This window comes from Ciconia boyciana, chromosome 8 (genome assembly GCF_034638445.1).
Source record: "Ciconia boyciana chromosome 8, ASM3463844v1, whole genome shotgun sequence".
NCBI classification, from domain to species: domain Eukaryota; kingdom Metazoa; phylum Chordata; class Aves; order Ciconiiformes; family Ciconiidae; genus Ciconia; species Ciconia boyciana.
The window spans coordinates 53,942,893-53,968,763 of NC_132941.1; the positions used below are offsets into that span (position 1 = coordinate 53,942,893).

Here is a 25,871-nt window from a genome sequence, read left to right on the forward strand (position 1 = left end):
TCCAACCGTCACATCACCCACAAGTCCTTCTCTGTTCACAAACAACAAGTCCAGCGGGGTGCCTTCTCTAATTGGCTCACTCACCAGCTGTGTCAGGAATTTATCTTCCACACACTCCAGGAACCTCCTAGACTGTTTCCTCTCTGCTGTGTTGTATTTCCAGCAGACATCTGGTAAGTTGAAGTCCCCACGAGAACAAGGGCTAGCGATTGTGAGGCTTCTCCCAGCTGCTTACAGAATATTTTGTCTGCCTCTTCATCCTGGTTGGGTGGTCTATAACAGACTCCCACCATGATATCTGCCTTGTTGGCCTTCCCCCTGATTCTTACCCATAAACGCTCAACCCTATCGTCACCATCATTAAGCTCTAGACAATCAAAACACTCCCTAACATACAGGGCTACCCCACCGCCTCTCCTTCCTTGCCTATCCCTTCTGAAGAGCTTATAGCCATCCATTGCAGCACTCCAGTTGTGTGAGTCATCCCACCATGTTTTCATGATGGCAACTATATCATAGTTTTCGTGCTGCACAATGGCTTCCAGCTCCTCAGGTTTGTCACCCATGCTGCGTGCATTGGTGTAGATGCACTTCATTTGGGCTATTGATCCCGCCACCTTTTTGGGGGAAGAAGCCCTAATTCCTACATGACCATTCTCAGGCACTTCCATGGGTTCTAACATGTTCATAACCTTTGCATCTTTGCTGCCACATGGATCTCCATCCCCTACCTCCACTGAGACAGCAGACCAAAGGACCTCTCTAGCACACAGTCCCTCAAACATTGGTGTGCTGCCCTCAGGCTTATCTCTAGCGAGCCTGGTTTTATCCCTTCCCCCTTCAAATCTAGTTTAAAGCTCTTTCAATGAGCCCTGCTAACTCCTGTGCAAAGATCCTTTTCCTGCTTTGAGACAGGTGTTGCCCGTCTGTCACCAGCAGGCCTGGTGTCACGTAGACTGACCCATGATCAAAAAACCCAAAATTCTGCTAGTGACACCAGGCTTGGAAACAGGTACTGTTCTGCTGGCTCTTCGTTTCTTCCCTCATCATTTCCGGTAACTGGAAGGATAGAGGAGAACACTGTTTGTGCTCCTGATCCTTTAACCAGTCATCCCAAGGCCCTGAAGCCTCTCTTGATTGCCCTTGGACTTCTAGTTGCAACTTCATTGCTGCCTACCTGAACAATCAGTAATGGATAGTAATCTGAGGGGCATACCAGGGTAGGCACCCTGTAAATTCAGTATCAATAAAAACTAAAAAATTAAGCAAGAAGGAAAACAATGGAGATGATAGTAAAAGCTTTAAACAAACTAACAAACAAAACCTCAGTATTTTCTACACATGCTGTTTTTTCTGGAGAGGAACTGGCTTCTTAATTCTGAACTTCATGCACTGGACTCATTCCAGACATTTGCATTTATTGGACACAAATTTGCGTTGATACTTTGTTATTTTTTAAGTCTTTCAGAAACAAGTTCTTCTGAGTGCTAAATGCTTTGATATGCCAATGCACACATCTTCCAAGTAGTTCCTGCCTTTTTGCTAGTGGTAACTGACTCCCCAGAGACTTTTCAAAGTCAGGCCAAAGTCAAAAAGATACCAAGTATTTCCAAAATTATGAATCTTTTGGATACCTTCTAAAGAACTGTCAGGGAGTATTTAATCAAGTCACAAATGCCTAATATTTAATCAGATTTAAATCATCTTGGCTAAAATGATTTTCCCACAAATCTTGGTAGTGGATCTATTTTCAGGAAAACACCTTCTTTCTCTCGTGTCCTATCCCTGAAGCTTTCAGTAGCAGCTTGCCCTGTCCAGTGCAAAGACAGTTCATTGTTCTCCCTCAAACTGCATTTAAAAAATTCTTCTAAACACAGTGCTGACCCTGTCTGAAATTAGCACTTTGGAAAATGTGCATTTCTGGCTCCCCTAGAATTAAGAGCGAGAAAAAAATGTGTGATTTTATGTTTATTAATCTTATATCTTTTTCTTTTGCTTATTGACTCCTGAAATTGTCTTGTATTGCTATAATAGAGTCTCGCTGATGACATTTGATTTATTTAAAGGAAAGATCCTTGCTGTTCACAACTGTGCAGGGAGGATTTAACTCAAAGCCTCTAATAATGAATTATCTCTTCCCACAGGTCCAGTGGAGCACGTCCACCTGAGTGTCCCCTTTGTCGCCATCAGAAATAAGGATGTCAACATTTCTGCAGTAGTTTGGCCCAGCCAGGCAGGCACGCTTACCTACTTCTGGTGGTTTGGTAACAGCACGAAGGTACAGCTGCCCTTTTGTTCATTTTTACTTCCTAAGCTTGTTGCACTAGACAGGGAACTCTCTCAGCCCTAATAAAAACTTCTTGCCTTTGCTTGTTTTGTGTTTTAGTTTTTCCCTTATCTAAAAAGGGTTGTCATTATCTGAACTTCAACCTTTGTGAGTTTATTTTCTCCTGTCTTATGTTGTTCTTAGAAGTCATTACTTTTTTACGTCTGGTTGTTATCAGCCCTACTGAGCTTTGAAGACCACTGTTATTACCAGCCTTCACTTGCAACTTAACTGAATTATACACCACTATATATGGGATAATACTGGCTTTCAACACAGTGTTTAAAAACTGCTGGTGTTCAAATAACCATGGGGGTTTCCATTATGTACCAGTATGCAGTATATAATGCTGGATTCCAACACAATACTTTAAAGCTGTTGGTGTTCAAATAACCAGTTATATCTAGAATTTCAAGCTAGACTCTCAATGAATTGTTTGTGTCTGTCCATGACCATTGTTCACAATCTTGGATATATTAGAGACAGAGAGGTGAGACTTCTTTGTAGTGAATTTTCAAATGATTGGCAAAAGAGCTTTTTTATCAATAATTAAAGTAAGTGAAACTACAAGTTGCGGTCATGCTTTCAAATGAGAGAGCAAGATTGCTTAGTAGCTACAATTTTTATTGCAGGCTTTAGGAGTGAGACAGCTGACACACAGGCACTATCCTCCATTCTTACAATTGTGAAATGTACAGCCAATAATTTTGCAATGTGGTATCTGCTGTTATTTACAAAAGTAGTTTAAGTCACATCATTGTCTACATTATTGAGTTGCAATTGAAGGTGGGCATTGAGGTTAGATCACAGGACGAAAAAAATGGGGATTTTACATAAAATATGGAACTTGAGATAAAAAATAGCAGGCACACAAGTATTTTACTTTCTCTTTGACAAAGCTGCTTGTGTTTTAACCTCTTATCCTAGCTACCAAGAGTAGCAGGAAGAAAAAAAACCAGTAAATGCTGTGTCTGCTGGGATTTTACATCAAGTTAGGAAGCTTACTGTACGAACTTACCTATTTTTGTGGAAGCATAATTGAGGCACCAGAAGAGCTCAGGAGCAAAAACCACTTACTATAACTTGGCAAGTTGCTGTGCCCTAGCTGAGCTGTGGCAACCACCCACATATACACATGAGAAGTACCAGATAATTCCACATAGTTTATACTGCACTGAAGGAGGGGGATGTAAAATCACATTACAGTTCATATACTTTTGGCTCAGTGCTTACACATGGACAGCCGTTAAAGTACATCTGAGGCAATTTAGGTACTGGTAACTTGATCATCTGCTTAAGCACTCCAGTGTACCCAAGTGTCAGAGTTTTCCTGCCATTGCTTTTGTCCTTAATATAGAAGTTGGTTGTGAATAGGGCCTTAAAAAAGATTTTTTGAAATAGAAAGTAATCTAGAAAAAGTAGAGCAAAGCAGTGGTGTTTGCTGAAGATTTCCATGCAGCTCTCATGGTGTTTGCACCTGGGTTGTAAATATGATGTCTGTTTTATCTTCTAGCTTAAATTTCAGACCCATAGGCAACAGAGTACAAGCAGATATGGATGTGTTTGGGATGGATGCTTTGGACGTAGCTGTGCATGGAGTAGCTGATCTTGATGATACCTTGAACTGACTGTACACGTTGCTGAAATATATTGAGATGTGGATTAGCAAAGATGGTGCCACTTAGCTGTGGCCAAATCAAAGACCCAGAGCACCTTTCATTCTTTGCAAAGCTTTATCTCCAGCTACCTCATGAAATGTACTTCAACTTCAACTCTGACAGAGGACAGGCAAAGGATATAGACATAACAGCAGCAGCCACCTTTTTTTTTCAGGACAATGGTCTGCATCACATCAAAATTCCTTCTGGGATGTTTAATGTACATGTCAGATCCTTCTCTGTGCCCACTCATGGGCAAACTGTGGTGCTCTTAGTACAGGTGGAAGGTGGAGACACTGATTTGTGTGTGAATTACAGGATGAGGTGTGTAATATTGTGCATAGTGACTGGTATTGTTAGGTGAAATATTCTGGTTCCATGCTGAGGGATTGCAGCTTCTTTTCCTGTTCAGCCTGTAGGCATCCCAGGCAGAACCAGATGGGTCTTGTGTCACTGTGCAATCTCACTAAGGTGCTCTCTGTGCTGCTGCACAGGCGAATGTTGTCTTAGACTCAAATGACCCGGCTGAGGCTTTTCTGCTGCCCTCCCCACCCTGCTGGAACCATTGTACTGAATTTCTACTGTGCTGATTTTTGCAGTGTACTCAAAAGCCAATTTGCTTGGATTAACACAGGTCCAGCTTAATAAATGTGTCCAGCTGTCTAATAGGTTTGAGCAAATGAACCTTAAACTACTTGATTTAATTTAGAGTTAGTTTCCAGGTCTTGGTGCTTGAATTAAAATTAAGGAGTTGGCTGAATGTTGAAACTCCATGATGGAGGTGAAATCATCCATGATAATGGAATGTTCAGCATACACACATGCAAAAAGGAAAAATTGTAATTTTAAAGGCCAGATTGGTTCCTCTTATCTGCCTTTGCACAGAATCAAAACCTGTAACCTCCAGGAAGATTGCTAATATCATGCAGTGTGATATAGGCCCATTCTGCTTGTCCAGGATGTGTGCATGTCTAACTATATGTTAGCTAGGCCTCCAGGGCTAGCAATAGCTGGCATCCTTGCTGACTTGGTCTGTGAGTCTCCTATGATCAAACAGAATTATTTTTTTTTTCTACTGCTTTTTCAGCTCATGGATGAGGCGGTAAAAGGAAGGTGGCATTCTGCAGGGAGGGAAGTGTGTTTGCCAGCCTGGTGTATGCCAGTGGTAATTTTGATTTGGCTATGAAAATGGCATGCATGGCCACTGTTGTGAAATGCAGGCAAATTGGCAGTCTGATGGGATGAAGCATGAGAGCTGGAAGGTGAACGTTTAGGGATTTTCCTCTGGAAACAAACTGGCAGTGTGGTGAAGGGACAATAGCAATGGTACAATGGTTTCATCTGTGTTCTTAGACCTCTAAGTGCTTTTGCAATGGAGGCTAGTATCACTATTTCCATTTTAATGGTTTAACCTAAACCAAGAGATTTGTCTATAGACCAGCTGTCAGATCAAAGGCACTGCGAAGGCTAGACCTTTGATTTTCAATATGCAAATCTCTTTTCCCAAACATGGTGCACTTTTCTCATCTAGATGTGTACCAGTGTGAGAGTTTCCTGTGCACAGAGAAGAACTGTAGTGCTATCAAGGACATTTTTGTTTGAGAAGGTGTAGATAAAGCCAGCCTTCCCTGCCAGGGCTCTGAGGTGGCTAAATGCAGGTCAGCTTTACTCTGGAAATGATTCAGCCACATTCAGACAGCAGTGTCGGCAGGTATTATGCCATGCTTTCAGTCTTGTTAGCATGGTTTGCCAGCTTATGGTTGGAGCTAGCTTACAGGCTCAAAGCATGGACAGGGCAAAGCTGGGTGCCGTCACTCTGTCCTGAGCAGAGTTGCTCTGAGATAGATAGATGGATTTGTGCTTATAAGAGCAAGGGCTGGTCCTGAATCTGAACAATATGGATTGTTTGAAGAAGCACCTGCATCTTTGGTTTATATTCAAATGCTGGTTTGAGCTGGACGCTGTGTTTTGCACAGCTGATGTAGCAACTGTGCTGAGTGTGCATGCCTGTGTGTGTACAACACTGCATTCTGCAGCGCTAATTCTGCAATTGTTGACTGTGCTCAACTGAGATATTCATAGCATAATGGGTTGCAGTTCAGTCGAAGAATATTTCAGGAAGCATTTACTGAAGTGAGATAAAACTTTGCCAATGGGACAGTTCTCACTGGGTGGTGTTTGAGTCACATTTATGCCTTAGCAGGACATGCAAGCTTGAAGCACCATTTCTCTATCAGGGAGGAAGGATATCGTGGCCTGGTGGATTAGTCAGGTGCATGTTGTGATCCTGAGTTAATCTCATCCTGAATTTGAAATTACCATCTGTGTTTACCTCTTGCAGCCCCTCATCACCTTGGAGAGCAGCATCTCATACATCTTCGCCGTGGAGGGGATGAACACTGTCACTGTGCAGGTTTCTGCAGGCAACACCCTCATCCAAGACACCAAGGAGATTGCAGTGCATGGTACCCTCAGCCTTTTACAATCTGATCTCAGGGGGTATCTAAAGGTGAAGAACAGACAGTCACTGCTAAACCAAAATGAACTCTCTGAACTCCCTAGTGCCTGGCGGAACCTCTGAAGACAAACTGCAAACAAAGTAGCTCAGATGTGTCATGATCACAAAATACAGAAGTGAATTGGATGGGGCAGCTAGCCAAATTTGTAAGCTCAGCACTGTAGTAAAGTGGCTGGTGTCTCCTTTGCCTGTTGGTGTGTCTGGGAACCCTGACTGGGAGCTCCCAAAAGAAAAAACACTTAGAGTCTGTAGCCAGACTGCCTTCCCTCTGCTTCCTATCTGTGGAAAGAAGTAGTCATAGTGCATCACTAAGGTGGCCTGAATACAGCTGGTGTTTCTCTTTATACAGTGACTGTATAAATGGCAGGGGTCTGGAGGGGTGTGGAAAACAGGGGGCAGAAATGACTCTGTTGTTGGTGTGTCTGCCCATCTTCCATGCCACAGCTGGAGGTCTGAGTGTGTCCACTGGACTTCCCTGTGGGTAATGTTTGGAATGTTCTTGCCATGTCTGCACATCATGGGCTCAAAAAGCACCCTTTGTCAGACCACAGAGCTTACACAGTTTGGGGCTTGATAAAGGCTGAGTGGAAGGGCTCTCTCAGCAGTTTTGACCAGGTCTTTGAGATTTCTCCAAAGAATAATTTCCACCCTGGGCTAGTCTTCATTTTCCTTATCTAGTTACCGGCATCCAGCATTTGAGGACAAGCTTTTCTTTGGATAACAAGTTTTATTGAGAGACCTGGGCTTCAAATAACTTGGGGTTGCACTGTGTAGTTGAACTATGTGTGTCTTGTTTCAGTAATTAAATATAAATAAATGTCCTGCTGGTGACTGGAAAGCTGTATGCTCAGATTTAACAACCAGCTAAATAGAAATTTATTGATTGCCTGGCTGTGAAATGCAATGGCCTTTAATAATTTCTTAATATGATTTAGTAATACCCAAACTCACTATTAGCAAATGTAAGTAACCCTCTACTTGACCATTTTAAGCATTGCAAAATGCAGTGTTTACTTCTGGGAAACTTGCATCTTTCCACTAGTTTCTGGAATAAACCTGAATCAAGCGTATCTGAGAGGTGTTCCCACAGGTGATCTCAGTCTTTGGTCCTGGTACGTGCCATAAAGCGCTCCTCATTCTCTGTTTTTAAACACCTCGTGAGAAATTTTGCCATTCCATTTAAAAGATCCAAAGCTTTAGGCTTTATCACAAAGAGAAATTGATCCAGTTGGAATGTCCAAATAGTCCTATGCGTGCCATGCTGCAGACTGACCTGGTCTAAGGAAGGAGTCCTTCCAGACCCCCAGTCTGGTGATCAGCCCAAGTCTGAGTACATAAAAAAATGACAACTTTGGTAAACATGTGCTCTGCTAAATTTGTATCCTAATCTGTGTCCTGTGTTAAGTTATTATGGCTCTAGGCAGAAAGGCATGGTTTTCTGGTGTTAGCAGTGGAGAAGATTTATTCAGGGTTTTCTCAAATTGTGATTAACAGACCAGAATTTACTCAAAAAATAAATTGGACACGGTACTGAGGGTTCAAAAGTCAAAGGCTTTATATATCAGGCTCTGGGTTAAGCCTTCAGAACTTGAGAGAGTTCTCCTGCTCTCTTTGGTGCTTGTTTTATTTAAAAATATACTGCACCATCTAAAAAGAAAGAACAGATCTTGCAAAAGGTGCAATATAAATGCTGTGCTGGCACATCCCTGCTATTCTGTGGATTTCCTCATTTATACTCTGGCTGGTTTATCTTGATCTAAAACTGGTACCCTCTTACAAATGATTAATGGTATTTATTTGAAGTGTCTGGAGATCCAGTGCTTCAAGGTGAGGCACAGCACATCTCCAAAAACAGAAAGCAGAGTCTTCTACCCTGAGAACTTATTTCTGTGTGTGATTCCCACCCTGGATCTGTGCCTCCCACTGGCCCAAATCCATTGTGCACAGTTGTCATAAAGATTCAAGGCTTGGTCTCTGGTGACACCGGAGGGAAGAGTTGGAATTGGAGAAAAATTTAAATTGTTGTGTATTTGAAGTCTAGGAAGTTTTTCTTCCTCCCTGCAATCAGTCAATTAGGAAGTAATTTTAAAGTGTTTCATGAATAGCCATTGCTTGATTAGCCAGTCATTACCACCACTGGGTTCTGATTTGTTGGGGTATTAACCACTCATGGCTTCCCTCCAGGAAAGCAAACAGATAATACCTGCTTTTGAAAACATTACTTACAGGAAGTGTTTGTTCTGCAGAGCACTATGCATGCAATTGCACAGACCTTCCAAATTTCAGCCAGATGCCGCCTTATTTACTGGTCAACTTCCTTGTAAGCAGAATCTGATGAAGCTGAGTGGCAAAATTACAAAGCCCAGAGGCATCATGAAGGGAAGGCATCCTCTCAGCTCTCTCATTCTTGCTTCCATTTCTTCTGGGAAAAGCCACAAGTTGGCAATTAGGGCAAAATGTCCTTTATGAGAACCTTTATAAGAATTTTTTCCTTGCAAGCTTTCTGTCCTGCTTAGTGATAGCTAGCCCTTTTTCTTCCTTCAGCCTTTCCTCTCTCTCTTGCTTTAGGATAATTTAATTATGGTCTTCCTGTTGTCTTCTGCACCCTTGGCTGTACCCTGAACACTGCCCATTTAATCTTCTCATAAATACTGTTTTTCTGTTTCAGAGTATTTCCAATCTCAGCTCCTGTCATTTTCTCCCAACTTGGACTACCATAACCCTGACATCCCTGAATGGAGACAAGACATTGGCAAAGTCATCAAGAGAGCTCTAGCACAGGTGAGCATCTCTTTCCTCCTCCGTACTAACATTGACTAGGCTGTTAAAATGTGCACTTTTCCAACACACTAGCTTAAAAGAATGGGAAAGAACAGCAGTAATGAAGCTATCATTTTAAATCGATAAAAAGCTTCTTAATATGCTGGATCTTTTTACAGAGGTAAACTATATTGGGAATTTTGTGGAAATATTATAATTACTTTTATTAATGTTTCTGTGGTGCTTTTTAGCTTTTAATATCCCTGAGGACTTTACAAATTCTAGATTGTAATAGTATCATTATTATTCTTATTTTGTCAAATTGACATTACAGTATCTACTGTTTTCTATTCTAAACATTTGGGTAGTGTTACTGTGTGTTGTTAAACAGCTGATCCACTTCATCCCAGAAGACAGACATTGTAGTATGTTGGATGCATGAGGAAGATATTTTTACCTCTTCATGATACTCAGTCTTCTAATGCAGCTAAGTGTAGCAACTGGTGAACGTTATAAAGCTCTACTTCCTTTCCAACTGGGGCAAAAAATGAGGATTCAGAGGGAAAATAAACTTACCTTTAAAATACAGGACAAAGAGAGACTCCTGTGGGTGGAAGATACTGAATCTTCCTTTGGGGTTAATTAGAATATGTAAACTAGCACTCATATTCTTGCAGGAAAGGGGACAGAATAATTTATGATATCAAATAGCCAGGGACTTTGGTTTGTGTGAAATCAGGAGATAGATTTAGGCAAGCTTTTGTGTTTTTTACATTCTGCCAAAAATGTATCTTGCTTTTTTTTTTTGCTTCAGCTACAGCTGTTCTTAGAAATGGAGGCTGATTGTTTTTACAGGGAAAGTACATTCCTACTCAGCTTTTCTCATCTGCAGCCCACTCAAAATTTGTAGTTTATGAGAGTTTCCTTGATTGTTTTCCCATCCTGAGGAAACACGAAGTTCATTTGTTTGAACTGTTATTCCCTTTTACTGTATTCAAAGTCAAGCTTGCAGAAAAAAGAAATTAATTAGGTTGTAGCTATGGACGGTTACAGACAACAGTAGAAATCATGTAGAAGTGCTTGCTTGTAGATCCTTTTGTGACTATTTGGTTGCAGCCTGTGGTCTTTGCTTATAGGACGGATCATCAGGAATGGGCTGCCCTATTGACACTTTTCAGTACAGGAATGAGGCCAAGGAGCCTGAGGTGGGGTAGGACCAGGGAGCTAATGAGTCTCGTATAGCAGAGAGTTTCTGAGGGAGGAGACGTTTCCTGCCCTACTAAGGATGTACAGCTTGGATTTGAGGAGGGAAGGCAGTACCCTCAGTGGGCAGGTCATGCTGAAGACAGTTGTGAGAGTCAGGTGTGGAACTGACTCTTGGTTCAGCAAACTGAGCAGTTCCTAGCACAGCCCTCCTCATCAGCCCCAGTAGTAAAAAGTCTCCCACTGGAGACATTAAGTTATTCATGTATGGCAAATGTGGATCCCCATAACCTGATATTAGAAGGTGATTGCAGGCGATTTTCTTCATATGTCGCTCTGAGCCAGACTCTCTGAATCTGATTTTGGGTCATTCTTTTGTAGCGAGAAGGACTATATGGAAAATTCAGATCTGGAGACATGGTAGGTTTGGATTTTGGGTTGAGACCTTTGGGTCCAGGGGTGTTGTCAAGCCTACATTTACTTCTAGAAACGAAGTAGAGTGAATCATTAGCAGAACCTCTATTTATGACACAGCAAATGGGCAGAACAGCTCATTAGGACCACAGCACCTACAGTGGAACTGGCAAATAACAATTTGATGGGAGCACAGTTTCCTGTAGTGAATGGAAACATCAGTAACAGAATAGCAGCTAGAAACCTCCTTTTTACTTTTCTTTTAGGTGACTGGTATCCCTGATGAACAGATCTTGGTAGCTGTATTTCCTGGGCTGCCTACTTCTGCTGAACTCTTCATACTGCCCCATAAAAACACAACAGAGAGGAGGAAAAGCAGTGAGGCTGATCTGGAGCAAGTAAGGAAAGAAGGATTCATGGAACATACATTCCTAGTATACCATTTGCAGATGGGGCCCTTAACTTGTGCAGCACTGGAAATGACTTACAATAAGTATGATGGAACTGGGTGCATCTGGGACTCTGGCAGTACAGTTTCTGCCATTAAAGAAAATGATTTTTAGAGGAAAAATGAGCTTTTCTAATACCTCACCGAGATATGTCACAGTCTACCAGCAGTGGTTCTTCCTAGATCAGTGGTGTGTCCTTATTACAGTAGTTATGGCCAAAGGAACCTTGAATATGTACTCCCTCTACACCCTGGAGGAATGCTAATAGACAGAGGCCAAAGCAGCAAGGTAATATACTGAGGTTTACTAAAAATAAATCAGGCTCTTCAGCTCGTATATCACTGGAACAAGATCTCTTTTTCCTGCTGCAGCGAATGGCGTGTGCAAACTATATTTGGAAGTTACAATATCCATCCATTTAGATAAATAGGTAATTACAGTGATGAATAGCAACAGTGATATGCAGGCAAGGGAAGAGCTAGGAACAACAGCACTAGTCTGCTGAAGCATTCATGCTAGAATTACCAAGTGATTAAATCAGCTCTATAAAGGCAAAGGAGTGAAGTACTGCTGGAAAGGCTGCTTAGCTCCAGCTAATGTTCTTGTATGCAGCATTTTTACTGCATGCAAGCTATGTGTGAGCCCATCTCCAAGTAACTCTTGGTGGAGTAACTCTTCTGTGATCAAACATGAAATAATTCGGAGGACTGCTGAGTCCTGTGGAAGCTCGTCACCCACTGAGCAAAGTCAGTCCTCGCTGAGTAGTACATTTGTCCTAGGAAGCTAGCAAAGCTGGCCTCATAAATTTATGGTGGTGAGTGTGCAGAAGAGATGCATTGTGCTAGGAAGGTTTGGAAGGCTTTTTGGAAGGATTTTCTTGGAGTCATTTCCATCCTGTTCAGTAGTATCTACCCATATTAGAATTTCCTCCAAACAAGGTGTTGTGTCAATATTTCATATATCAGTATTGTGCAGACATCTTAGATTAGGTTTCTGACTAGCTGACCATGAGGCCTGAAGCTCTAGTGCTCTAATTTTATTTGATGGTATACTCAGTTGTACTTTGGCACCTGTTGTTGGCTTCTGCTTTGAGGAGCTCTGCCCTGAAGAGTAGGCCACCAGAACTACTCAGTAGCTGTGCCCTGGCCATCAGAACTACTCTAGGGAGACTAGGCATTAACAAACTCAGGCTCCAGTGTGGCATGCCACGTATGTGCTCTGAAGCAACCAAATAACACGTCATAGTGGGTTGCTGAGCCATAAGTAAACTTCAGTCCAAGGCCCCTCTTCTAAAAGAAGGAGGAATATAGCAACTTTGCCATTAATCTTCAAAACTGGATGGTCTAATCCCCAACAGCCTATTTAAACAGGAGCTACATGACTAGGATTGTCCTGAATCAATGTGAGTAAAGAAGTGCTACTAGGCTAGACTACCTAACTTAGTTCCATCATCCACCAATGCAAGGCCAATATGTGAGTGATTTCCAAGTGCGTTAGATCAAACTCACAGGACATCGTGAAGGGTGAAAAGATGCTTAGTTCCTCCCCTACCCTACCTCCTCCCCTACCACCCAAAAAAGAAAAAAATTTGCTGACTTTCTTGGTTTGCTTCCTAGGAGAGGTATAGCAACATACCCTGTGAGTCTCAAAAGTTCTGTAGGGAGACTTGCATGCAATAACACGCAACTCCATCTAAAGCACATGTGCATATTTCTCTCCACTTCCTCAGTCTCTCACTTCCCTTCTCTTCCTGAAGCCAGTAAGACATGTTAGTCACCATTCATAAGCTACATGCATTCCTCAATGTTCTCCAGAGCTTGCTGTCTTCTATATTGTAACTACCTGTAACTCTTATTATTTCATCAGGTGGTAGAAATCCTTTTTAATGCTCTCAACCAGAACCTGGTCCAGTTTGAACTGAAGCCTGGTGTTGAAGTCATTGTGTATGTTACTCAGTTAACATTAGGTGAGTGTGGAGTCAAATGCATAGCTGTGGTTCTCTTGAGGCTTCAGACAACTCCAGGACAACCAGTCTACATCAGAGCACTCACAGTTTGGTATGTGCTAGTGGGATATGTAGGACTGATTGTATTGAGACATTGTGGTAGAAGCAGGAAGTGTTAAAAATGGAATCCAGCAGTGGCATCTTCATGCACCAGTTTGTACAAGTATTAGAAGTACCTTTTAGGAGTTCCCTATGGCTTAATTAACTAGTGCATTGATGTTTTTCAAGTGCTTTAGAAAATCAGGTGAATTAAGCCCTCATTGGGCACCTGTGGAATTCAGTGGGAGTATTACTTTCCTGGATATTGGATCAAATCCTTATTGCAAAGGGCTTGTTAATGTTATGACTAGTCAAGAAGCTTTATAGGGGCAAAGTGCTCATGAAAAGAAGATCTAGATCCCTCTTACAGGGAATACGTGCCTGAATATTGACTTCTACAAATTAGAACTTATTTAAATTTCAGTGCTACCTATCTCCGTTTTCACAGAGTAATGAATAGTCGCTTTAAGCTTCATCACCCCCTTTGCTTTAAACCACCCTAGTGTGAAGCTCTCAGCTACTACTGAGAATTTCAGCCAGGCTAATGTGAAGCTCTCAGCTACTGCTGGGACAGTGATGACAGAGGAGATGATGGATTTATTTTTGCCCTTGCTTTTTATGACTGCCCTTGCAATTATCTGAAATGTGGGATCTTATGCATGTGACATTGCTGATAGCCTTTCTGAAAGATTGGGATTCGTGTCCCAGGAGAATACACTTCAGCTTCTTTTTACATGAGACTCACAGAGAGCCAAGAGCTGGGCTAAACCAAGGCTCGTGACCTATCCTATAGGTAATGCCTTTTTGCCTTCACTCTCTGACTGGTGTTTGGGGGTGAGAGTCAGACGTTAATAGAAGTAGGCTAGAATGAGTTAATATACAAAACTGGGAATGAGATCCAAATATGTGCAGTCTCCAGGTTCAGAATCTGGGTTTGTTCTAGTAAGACACTGCAAAGTGTGGATTTAGCTTACAGTGCTCAGTGCTCAACTGTTCTCGCACACACACCCCCAGTGGGGATGCTGCATTTTTTTCATGACCATTCCCATAATATTTTGCCTAAGGTGAAATAAGAGTCAGTTCTTTTCCATGAAAGAGTCCATAGAAGTAGCAGAAGCAGAATACTGGCAGGATCAGACTGTTAGGTGTGAAAATTTGGCGATGGAACCAGAAGTGACTCTATTTGCGTAGACTTTGTTCCCATCTTATGGGTGACAGAAAAAGAATAGAGAACAGTAAAAAACCAAACCCAAATATTTATGCAGAGTGAGAAACACTCAGCTGCTACTTATAATCATTTGAGCATCATTAGAGACTTCTCATCAGACTCTTGATTCTCAGCACAGTGCTCAGGCCATTAAGATGATCTGCTTGGATGAGCTGTGGCAATAGCTGCATAAACAAGGTATAGTAATACACATTATTTAGCCCACCCAAAATGTCAAGGACAGATGGATCAAATCTCCAAAACGTTATAATGTAGTGTGTGCTTGGGTCCAGGATTATTACTTCCGGCTCCTCCACATTATGAAAACTGACTCAATTAAAAAGTCTGTAAGGTCCAATACAAGGATGAACCTTGAGACTTCTTACAAGACCAGATCCCTGTCACATGTGAGACAGACACATGTCCTTGGAAGATGGGAGTCATGCTGTTCATGGATGCTCTGAGGTAGCTTCTCCAAAGGGGAATAGACATGTATTAAGCCACACCTCAAAAATTTCATTTCCACTCCAGTACCTGGAAAAGCCAGAAAAGAAATAGCCCAGAGCATTAACACAGGAGTGATCAGCCATTCAGCTAAGCATGGCTTGGTGTACCTTTTAACTAGGAGATGTTAGACTGCACTGTCTTGAAAAAGGAGCTTGGCTTTCAAAGGACAAGAGAGTCAATTTGTTTCTTACTGATTGGTCTTGCTGAAAACAGCATGCACCATGCAGTGGTGATAAAGCAGATGTGGCAAAGACAGAGTTGAGCTCAGCTCTCTGGTAGTTATGTGTTCCCTAATAGTATCTTGTAAATGTAATGCTCTGCCTTTCCTTCTGCAGCACCCCTTGTTGATTCCAGCACAGGTCATAGCAGTTCGGCGATGCTGATGTTGTTGTCTGTGGTGTTTGTAGGCTTGGCTGTTTTTTTAATCTACAAATTCAAGAGGTAAGTTGAGAAACTTTGGGGGATGGGAGGAGACACTGGGTGGTTTACAGGCAATCTAGGCAGAGCAGTGCCTGGATTGCAGATGTAGAGCAAGTTATGCTGGCCTAAGACTTAGACCAGTATAGTTCCCAATTTCTCATATATAGAGAGAAGACCACCTACTGCCCTTCCACCACAAACCCGGTGCTCTGAAAGCTCACCAAGAGCTCAGAAATCAAGCTGTGACCTGCTTCAGCAAATTTGTTCGAACCACAGACCAGAAATGGGAACCGTGTGTGCTTACTGCATACTGAGCTATAGAATGCAGACTTACTCAAAAATCACATGATGGATGTCTTCATACAGTATATATCCATCTGGCCAACTGCCGTAGTGCAAGAGTATCTCATTTATATGTTGCAAAGTGAATAGTTTAGTCTTGCAAAGCAATAGGTGTGATTATGTTAGGAGAGGGAGACTCAAAGCCAGAAAGGTTTGTGGTAAGCATCAAAATGCCTTTAGGAATCTGCACTGAGATTTTCTTTGCCAGATGTTAATATAAAACTTTTGCTTCCAGGCAGTAGGCAGGATCTGTGGTGGCCCATGGCACTTTGCTGCTGCAAGCTATGAGACAAAATGTGGGATAAAAATGGCCTTTTTGCTAAAGGGCTGCCTTATGAGAATATATTTTAGGCAGATGGAGCTCCTTAGGAGGAACTTTGCATTCAGTACAGTACTTACTGTGTTAAACCGTCTATGTGCCTAGATCCTGCTCAGTGGCAAAATATTGTACTAGAAGCATAAGCTGAGTCTGACTTAAAAAAAAAAAAAAATTCTGGACATGAGTAGTTCCTCCAAATTGGGAAGCTAGAGTTTTCCTGTCCAGATTTCAGCTATACGTTTCTCTCTCCAGCTTTTCTGCAGCCCAAGATAAGGCTAGTACTCTCTAATGATGTTAGTGGGATACGAACTATATTCAAAATGGAATGATAAGACAGGCATGTATCCTAGCCTCCAGGTTTAAAGCTCCCCTCATTTCTAACCTCTTGCATTAACCATTGTCAAAATCAGTGGGTGGCACTGCTTCTAGTGCTTGATCCTGTGCACATGAAGATCAGTTAGCAAGCTCCCACTGACTTCAGTGGCCCAGGACAATTTCCAGAGCAATGTGCCAATCTGCTCAGGTGCAGATTTCCAGGCCTTCAGCGTGCCTTGCTTGTTGCAGTCTGAAACCCTCTCTCTGCTTCTGTGAGGTAGAATACAGCTTCCCAGGTGAATGGGGAATGGGACATGGGACTTGTTTAAGGCATTGCTTTAATAATGTGCTGGGAAGGCAGCTGGTGATTTCTCTCACTCCCAGATGTAGGATGAGGATGGCAAAGAAGTTTCTCTGGGAGATGTGTGAAGATGTAGGTACAACCCTTTGTAAGACGTGCTTTCCTTTGTGTCTTGGTGAGATGGTTTCTTAGGTTTGGCCTAATGTCTTTGGCTCTGCGGTCAGGGATCAGTTACCAGGAAGAAGGCTCTGTATATTCTGGCTGCCAGAGATCAGTAAGGAGCTTGGTAATCCACTTTGCTTTGGCAGTCTCCAGGTCACGTTATGCTACTACAGCTCATAAAACTGACTCTTGTACTATTTAAGCATCCTGAGCCTTGAGCATAGCAGCTGTCAGCCTTGTGCTGTGCTCCAGGGCTGAGAAGACCCTGCCTTGTTAAAATCTGTCTGAAAATTCAATGCATTACAAATTGGGGGTGAGTGTGAAGGTGGTTAAAGCATCAGCTTTGCTTAGCCCAAAGCTCATCAACTTGCTGTCCCCTCTTACCTGCTCTGTCCCAAAGAGGACAAACCCTGGTTGAACAGAGAGCAACTTTTCAGCTCTCTCTAAAACCTCTGGCTCAATGGATCAGAATTGAGAGCATGCAACAATTCTTAATGGAAAAAGGACGTGAAAACAAAAGCTTTCCTCTAGCTCTGTGATGCAGAGGTCCATTAGCAATATGTACTTTTCTGATTAACGGCGATCCTAGCCTGAATACAGAACTGCTGCTTACAGGAAAAGGTTGTGGGGAGAGCATGGACCTGCATGAATTTTTAATTCTACAAATTTATAGAATCGGTGCTTTGCTGGTTTGCACACAGACTGCTTATTATGAGTCCATCAAGTTATAGACTCAGCAGGCATGTTAAACACTGCTGCCAGAGAGATGCTTGTTGAGGAGGTCCAGATGGAAAAGGAAGGAAAGGGGAAAAGTAGGGAAATAATCTGTAAAAAGGTTGTTTCTTTTCTGGGAGATTGAGCATACAGCAGGTCAATACTATGTGTGTATGGGTGGTAAGTAATAGTGGGACAATGGGGCAGTCTGTGTGTATGGGTCCTGGGACAGGAGTGCAGGAGTGTGTGCACTCAGAGATGTGCAGAGGGACATTGTGGCCACCTGTGTCTGTGCTGGCAGCACAGCAGGATTAGGTATGTGTATATGGATGCACATATGTACCGCCATTTCAGATTCTTTTTTCCGTGACTCTCTGAAGTACCTGGAGGCTCTCTGCCTCGCAACTCTAAAGAGCTTTTCTCACCTTTCCTCTCAAAGCTCAGAAGACTATCACTTCTCTACCATTGCATTGTTTGGAAGCGAAACTATGTCTTCCAATATCTCCAGGCATGTTCTTGTGTCCACATCTCTACACACCTTCAGATGTATTCTGGGCACTTAAATCCTATGGGAATGCATTTGTCCTCTCTCATCCAATGTGTGCATTCCCTGTGTAGTGTTTATGTCTTCTAGTGATCTGTAAGGCATGTCTGAAGGTTAGAAAGAAAGGGTAAGAGAAAGGGAGGAGAACATGAGGTTTGTTAACTGCTGCTAAACATCCCAAATATGTCTTGACTTGCTGCTGGTTAAGAACAGAATGCCAAATCAAGGCAATAGCACAAGTTGTTTGAGGCCAGAACTTCACCAGAGTGAAATCAGCATAGATCTATTGAATTCATGAGAGTTGAGGCAATTTCCACTGCTTTCAATCTCTGACATACCCAACAGCGACAGGTTAGCATAAAGAGATGGTATTTTATATAGCCTCTTTTGAACACATCTTCTTTCTCTCTCCTGTGTGCTTTAAGGAACTGAAAAAATTATCTGAATTTTCCTCATTTTAGCAGTGTGGACTGCATGGCACAGAGTCCTTTTAAGGGCACTAGAAAAAACAGTCACCTTCCAACAGGCAACTACACACAGATAATCCTAGCAACCCCCACAATGCTTAGCACATTACTTTTCAGTTCTCTCATTTTAAACTTGCATTCCTGCAGGGATTACTATCTAACTACCTGTCTAGGCCTATCTAACTACCTGTCTAACTAACTGACTTTCAAGGATATCGTTCTAGCAGTCCAAGTTAACTTCTCTTGGAAGAAGGAAGAAGACATAATCCCTTCACTTTCTTGGCTTCCTGAGCAGCAAGGGAAAATAAGTCCCTGCAAACTTGTATGATCTGTAGCAAGGCAACCTGTTTTTGTAATGAAATGGTAACAAATAGACTTCAGGTAGGTGTTATGAGGTTCAAGTCCTTTCTGTACTCTGAGGCAGGACCAATTCTTTATAACTTTTTCTGATGTGGCAATTCCTACTGAGTCAGTGCGGGCCTGTCAATAGAAACAAGCCTAGCAATTCTTTTGTCAGTTGATAGTAGTGGTCAAATTGACTTTTACTGCTGGTTTCCAATGCACCACTGATCATGTAATAAATACTGAGAGAGCTGGCAATTGCAGCTGATTGTACTTAGTTGATTGCTGCTCTCTGATCTCCATGCAGTGTCCGCTGTGTGCACAACTTCTCATATGAAAGGGCAGGGCCAGAACATTTAGGTTTACAGCTGGGGGAGCCTTTGGGCACAGGATAGGAAGGCAGCGGCCTGAGATTTGGGGTAGCTTTAGACTGGTGTTGGAACTAGTGGATGCTAATGGCACTTTCAGAGCTGAACATTACAGTGGTGCTTTCGCCATTCTGAGAGCTGATACTTTGCATCACTGCCAGTGCTGTATTTGTGGGATTGGTCTCAGTTTAATTGGTCTGATTAATCAATGACATGCCAAGGATCCCTGTGTTACAAAATATAACCTCTCGTTTTCCTTTCCTGCACAGGAAAATCCCTTGGATTAACATCTATGCCCAAGTGCAGCATGACAAGGAGCAGGAAATGATTGGCTCTGTCAGCCAAAGTGAAAATGCCCCCAAAATCACTTTGAGTGAGTTCACAGACCCTGAGGAGCTGATGGACAAAGAGCTGGACACGCGAGTGATGGGTGAGAGGCAGCCCTTGGCTAGAGCTTGTTTCACAGTCTGGGTGAAGATGTTAGTCATTGGGGAATTAGAAGAGTCAGTGGCTGTGACCCCAGATACAAGCAGAGCCTGAGGCACTGAGATAGGGAAAAAAATCTCTCTCTGCAACATAGTTACAGGGAGTTTTTCTTACAGTTTTTCAGCTTTTCTCACAGTGTTACATGACCAGGCTAGGAACCTGGAAAAAGCAATAGGTATATAGGAGTTTGTAATGGCTGTGGCTCACAGATATGCCTGCTCATGACCCTGTCTCTCCTGTGGAGGGGTCCCAAATTCCCTGAACCCTCAGAAGAATCAGCTGAGCCAAGCTTACCCTGTTGGTGTGCTATCATTACAAGTGAATATATCTCTAATAGCTTAATGAGTTTACTGCTGGTCAGCTGAGCTGTATTAACAGGTTTTCTGCATGCTCCATGCTTATTGCAAATGAAAAAAGGGATGTATTACTTTTAAGAACCTTTGCTGTCTTTAGACATACACAAGCACACCCTAAGAAGGAGTGGGAAGCAGTATAGACCAAACTGTTAAAGCCACTGCACTGACTCTGTTCTCCATTTTCTCCTCCACAGGAAGCATCTCAACAATTGCCAACAGTGAAAGCACAAAGGAAATCCCCAACTGCACTAGTGTTTAATACTGAGAATCCACTTGGTCTACAACATTTCTGACTTTTTATTTGTAATTATTATTGTTATAATTATTATTATTATTATGAAAAAAGAAAGAGTTATATGTCATTATTATCATTTGGGAGGGGATGGGGTGGGCTTTTTCTGTTTACCAGGGCTGCATTCATAAATAGCAGGGATTCTTCATATTTAGGAAATACGCGTCAGATTAGAAAGAAAAAGGAAAGAATGAGTCAAGTGTGCAACAGGATTTGAATGCCAGCCTCCTGTTAAATACAGAATGGGAATTAAGTATTCAAATTCAACAGGTAGGTATAGTACCTTAGGCAACATGTTGTAGGTAAATTGTCCTTCTTCAGCCCTTTTCAAAATAAGTCATGAATAAGCTACTTCATCCTTCCAGAGGGCTCAGGCTGGGCTGTTGGACCAGGCTCTGCAACATGCCAAGAGCCTTTGCTTTCCAATGTCATGCATGTCTCAGCTTTTTGCAGGATCTTGCCTCTTTTAATTGTTTTTAATTTCAGTCACCCTCTGGCACTGTTGACTGCTGAGAAAGGAAAAAAAAATCAGAGCAAACACACACGTCAGTGTTCCTTGGACTGTAGATTGGCTGGAGGGGACAGCACCACAAGCAATGAAAGAGCATGCTTGAGTTTATGAATGCAGCCCAAACCCCATGCATGTGAATAGCGAGGATGCCGAAGGCCTACTGTAGATAATTACAATGTACATAGCTTTTTATTTCTTGGGAAATAATTTAATGTTTAGTAAAAGAAGATATGTTTAAAAAAAATCCTGAACCACATACATACATGCACGCACACGGACGCGCGTGCACACACACACACGTGCGTGCTCGTACACGCCAGCCAACCAGGGACCATGGTGAACACTTGAATCACGCTTTGGTTCCAAGCGTGTTCCAGTTGTCTGTCATATTTCAATCTGACACTGCCGTCTATAAACAACATAGTTTATTTCTCTGTGTATAACTGCAAGCCTTTTTTTTTTTTTTATATATATATGTATAGTATCATTTCCTATGATGGAGCAGAAAAAGATATTAGCAGGACAGACTATGAGCCTGTCATGAATATTTTAATGACGTTCATCATCTATTCACCTCTGTCACTGTTGTCCACTTCTGAGAAGGATATTGGTGACATCTGTTAGGGAAAATGAGGAAAACAAATGCGAAATTATCACCATCTCAGTGTGGGCAAATATCAGTATGCTTGCAGTACCCAGTACAACCTCAACTCAACAGTGGGCCAGGTTGCAGTAGCTTTATTCCCAGTGAGAAGTCATGGTTTTAGCAGTTAAGTTGGTGAAGTAAAGTGGTATTCAGGATGTGTAAGAGTAGTAAATTTTGGCTGAACATGATGCAGGCGATTAGGGACTGCTCTTTGGAGAGGAGGATACAGGGTCAGACGTGCATAACTGAGCTAGAAAAGGTCTGTCTTATGAGTGCTGCAGAATGGATGCTTCCAATTTTGGATGGAAATGCCATCAGAGTAATTTCTGTATGGTGGGTTGGTGTTTTCTGATTAGAACAGGGAGGTTAATGAAGAAAAGGTAGTGAAAGAGCTCTTTAGGAATCTTCTAGCACACTGAGTTGAGGATACACCCTAGGAATGATGGAGTTTTGGGGAAGGAGGTTGACTTAGTGGTGAGTTACTTTTATCCATTTTTCTTGAGTTGATGATGTTTAAAAATGGACCTTATTCTGCAGAGTATTGAGTTATAAGACCCAGCAGGAGTGGAAGGAAGATTGGAGGCATGTTTGGGAAGATGTTCTAGTGCTTGCATGGTAACAGGAGGCAGAAATGAGGCTAGGTGACAATGTTTGTTACCATTTTTTAGGATCTGGATACAAGACTCCACATTGCCTTTAATATATCTGGACTGAAATGAGGAGATGGCTAGAATTTAGGTGTTAGGTGTTACTTTCTACCTTTCTGCATTGCAACATGCCAGTTGGCTACAAACCAGCCTCAGCTACATGTGTTCACTCTGTTAATGGGCTGGAATGTCTTTCAAAGTTTATAATCCTGATGGGTCTGCAGGTGGAGAGAAAAGTGGTTAAACACAGTTTTGCAGAAAAACACAGGAGGTATTTCAAGATCAAAATTGTAAAACCAAAATGTAGGGAAATACTGTTTTGTGTGAAGTACTAAAGCTAAATATTCTCAATTCTTCTGCTCCTCCATTTCAGTCAGGCTTATGGGCCTTTTCTGTTGATTTAAAAATAATTCTTTTCTGTTTCCTCCCTCACTTTTCTGCTCTAGTTCCTCATATAAGCTGGAGAGTGATGGCTGTGTTATTCTATTTAACCTTGAGTTTCCATCCATCACATGTGCATAAACTGTTGCATTACTGTCTCTGTTCTACTGAAACACCAAAGTAGTTTACAGTAATGGCCCAATCTGGTGATAACACTGTTAGCACAAGGCCATAGCTTCCCATTTAGGTATAGATGGGAGAGATGTACATAAACAATGGTCCTGTGAGCCTTGAGCTAAATTGTGGGCTGATGTCAGTCTTTGCTGATCATAAGGATTTGAGGGACTGCTTTTGTGAGCTGCTGCAGAGGACTGAATGCGAAATACTCATTATTTTCCATATTAACTTTTTCTTTTATAAACCAGGAAGCAAAGTGAAAATGTTCATTGTCATTTAGAGTTTTCTAGGTTTTTCACAGGATTGATTTTATGTTGATTTAAAAAAGAAAGGCAGGGGATTACAGTTTTCACAATTTGTTTTCACAATTTTTTACAATTTTTTTACGATTTTTCCCTTTACACTCTTAAAGATGGCTGTTAAATATCTCATAACAGATGGGAGGAAGCAAGGAGGAAAAATTGGGAGTAAGCTGCTGAAAAAGATGGAAACATTTTCACTTTTCAAAAAGAAATTTAATCTCAATGAAGGCTGAGAAATTTCTGAATGATACAGTTAGTTTTTGGAGAAACATCTGTCTAGAAAGCCATTTTCAATCCAAAATTATCCTAAAGACACTACAAAGCAAACAAACAAAATCCATGGAGCCAAAAGTAAATGCCAAAAAAACCTGCCTGATTCTTGAGCTGGCTCAGACTTCATGTTCTATGAGACTTAGTAGGTATCACTACCTCTCAGGGTAGTTTGTCACACTGCTGCCTGGACCAGAGTGTGCTCCATGCCCATTTGGAAAGAGCTCCCTAGGATGTACATGGGACCACATTTGCCAGATCATACCTCCTGCATTAGGGCACAACCATGGCTGATGGCAGCTGAAAAAAGCTTGTGTTCATGACTGAAAGCTGCTCCTTTAGGATACTAGAAGGGTAACTACTGCGTCCCAGTGGGATACCCAGGGCTGTATCTATCCATTGGACCTCTGTAAGGTTTGGATTGGGCAACCAGCACTATCCGTCTTTTTTGGAAGGTACTGAGCTGTGGCGTTGGCACAGACTGGAGTATTGGCCACTTCTATTTGTGTATCTCATGCTGGGAAATAACAATGGGGGGTTGTCATTGGGTTTTTTTCCCCTGCAAGTTTTACCCCTGAGGAAAAAGTAATGGAAATCCTTGAAGCTGTAGGAGGGAAAGAGCCAGTGCCATGAGGAGAACATAAATAGCTCCCACACTGTAGTTGTGTATAAAGAGGAAAAGAAAGAGATAAAGAGAAAGAGAGAGCAAGAGACTGGATCAGTGCCCTCTATCACTGCTAGCCTTCCCCCCATGATGGATTCTGCTGTATTAGCTGTAATTTAGGAATAATGCATGAGACCTGGAGACTAGGTGCACCTTTTGGCTCTGTATGGCTGTCAATCTGATGTAAACACCCAATAGATCCTCTACTTAGTTTAACCTGTGCTTGAGAACCCCAACACTAAGCCTGGAGGGATCGGAGATGAGGCTGGATTGACTGGGTATTGCACAGTTTTTCAGTTACAGCTGCCATCAATAAGAGCATGTGCAGGAGAGTGCATTTTCTTCTGGACTAAGCTTTGGTTTCAGGGGCATGCAAAGATGTCCAGTTCTCCTGCCTTTCCCTTCAGTCAGTTCCCACATGCATTCCAGGTCTGACAAACCAAACCAGAATCCTCACATCCCTTCTGATGATGTCGGACGGTGCATTAAACCCAAACCACCACCATGGTTTTAAAGGATTAAATGAGGCAGACAATTGCAATACCTGTATTAAACACAGTAATACAAATGCATGAGTCATATATATACATATATATATATACTGTTCTTGGTTTTATTGTTCCATTTGAATATTTCTACTGTAAAAAAGGCAGTGGTTTTGAAATTGTTGAAAATAAATGTATTTTTGTACATCAGAGTTACCCCTGGCTGCTCTTTCAGTCCTTGTTCTTTTCAAATTTCCTTGTGGCGAGGTCTGCTCTGTCTTCACTGAATTTCCCTTGCCATATCTAGCCCTCCAACCATATCTGTCATTCAGGGTCATGCAAAGCACATGGAGGGTGAGCAGAGAAATGTTATAAGGCAGGATTTTTAAGATAAAAGATTAAACAACCCCCCTCATCTTTGTTCTTACTCCAAATATAATTATCTCCTTGCCTTTCCATCCCTCAGGCTGATTCTCTTTGGAGTCCCGGGGGTAAATAGGAGGGGAGAACTACCTGTTTATGCAGACAAGGCCCTGTGTATCCCATGCTTCCATCTAACAGACTTTAGTGTGGAAGAAGCTATGCAGTGACCAAGCGCCACCCCCCCCCTAGAAAAAGCACACCTTCTTCACTCCTTGACACAAGAGACTGTTTAAAAAGGAGAAGAGAGCATGGACATGTGTCTCTGGATACGCATCAGCCATCTCCCTCCATGGGCATGCATACACACACACACTCACACCCTTTTCCTTTAGCTCTGGAGGTCCATAACTGCAGATTTATGGAGTGTGGGAGAGTTACCTGGGAAACATCTCTCCATGGCTGTCTCTTCCTTATGCTCCTTCCTAGGTGTCCACTACTGGTCACTGGTGGAGGCGAGACAAATGGGTCAAATCTTTTCTCTGACCTGAAGCAGCTAATCTTTTATGTACATATTACTTAAGAATGCATCTGGTACCTGTTTATTCTCCCTTTTATAATCAATGATCAGTTGTTTCTGTTTTTCCTTTATGTCAGCAAGCTGAAAAGTTCAGGCAACCAAGGACTAGGTTGGCCATCTCTGAGAGTGATGTATGAGAAACCTCCAGCGTCACAGAAGACCTCTCAGCTTTTGAAATCTTTGGGTCTGGCCCTCTTTATAGCAATGCCAGTGTAACACGGTTCATGGAATCCTGAAATACAAATTATGAGCAGACAAGCACAAATGATGAAATTACCGTGGCTTGATGAGCTACCACCGAGGCCCAGTAATTGACTATGTGTAGAAACCCAGC

At 42.1% G+C, this 25,871-nt stretch overlaps 1 protein-coding gene across 1 annotated transcript in view; it reads left to right on the forward strand.

Moving 5' to 3' along the window:
* SORCS3 (sortilin related VPS10 domain containing receptor 3) overlaps positions 1–20,481 on the forward strand; it is a 320,923-nt gene extending 300,442 nt beyond the window's left edge. Inside the window, exons 20-27 of the mRNA XM_072869960.1 lie at positions 2,145–2,278; positions 6,326–6,449; positions 9,171–9,283; positions 11,146–11,277; positions 13,195–13,294; positions 15,422–15,527; positions 19,650–19,810; positions 20,417–20,481. Of these exons, the coding sequence (XP_072726061.1) occupies positions 2,145–2,278; positions 6,326–6,449; positions 9,171–9,283; positions 11,146–11,277; positions 13,195–13,294; positions 15,422–15,527; positions 19,650–19,810; positions 20,417–20,481 (935 nt within the window). The remainder of the gene's footprint in view (positions 1–2,144; positions 2,279–6,325; positions 6,450–9,170; positions 9,284–11,145; positions 11,278–13,194; positions 13,295–15,421; positions 15,528–19,649; positions 19,811–20,416) is intronic.
* Positions 20,482–25,871: the final 5,390 nt, after the last annotated feature.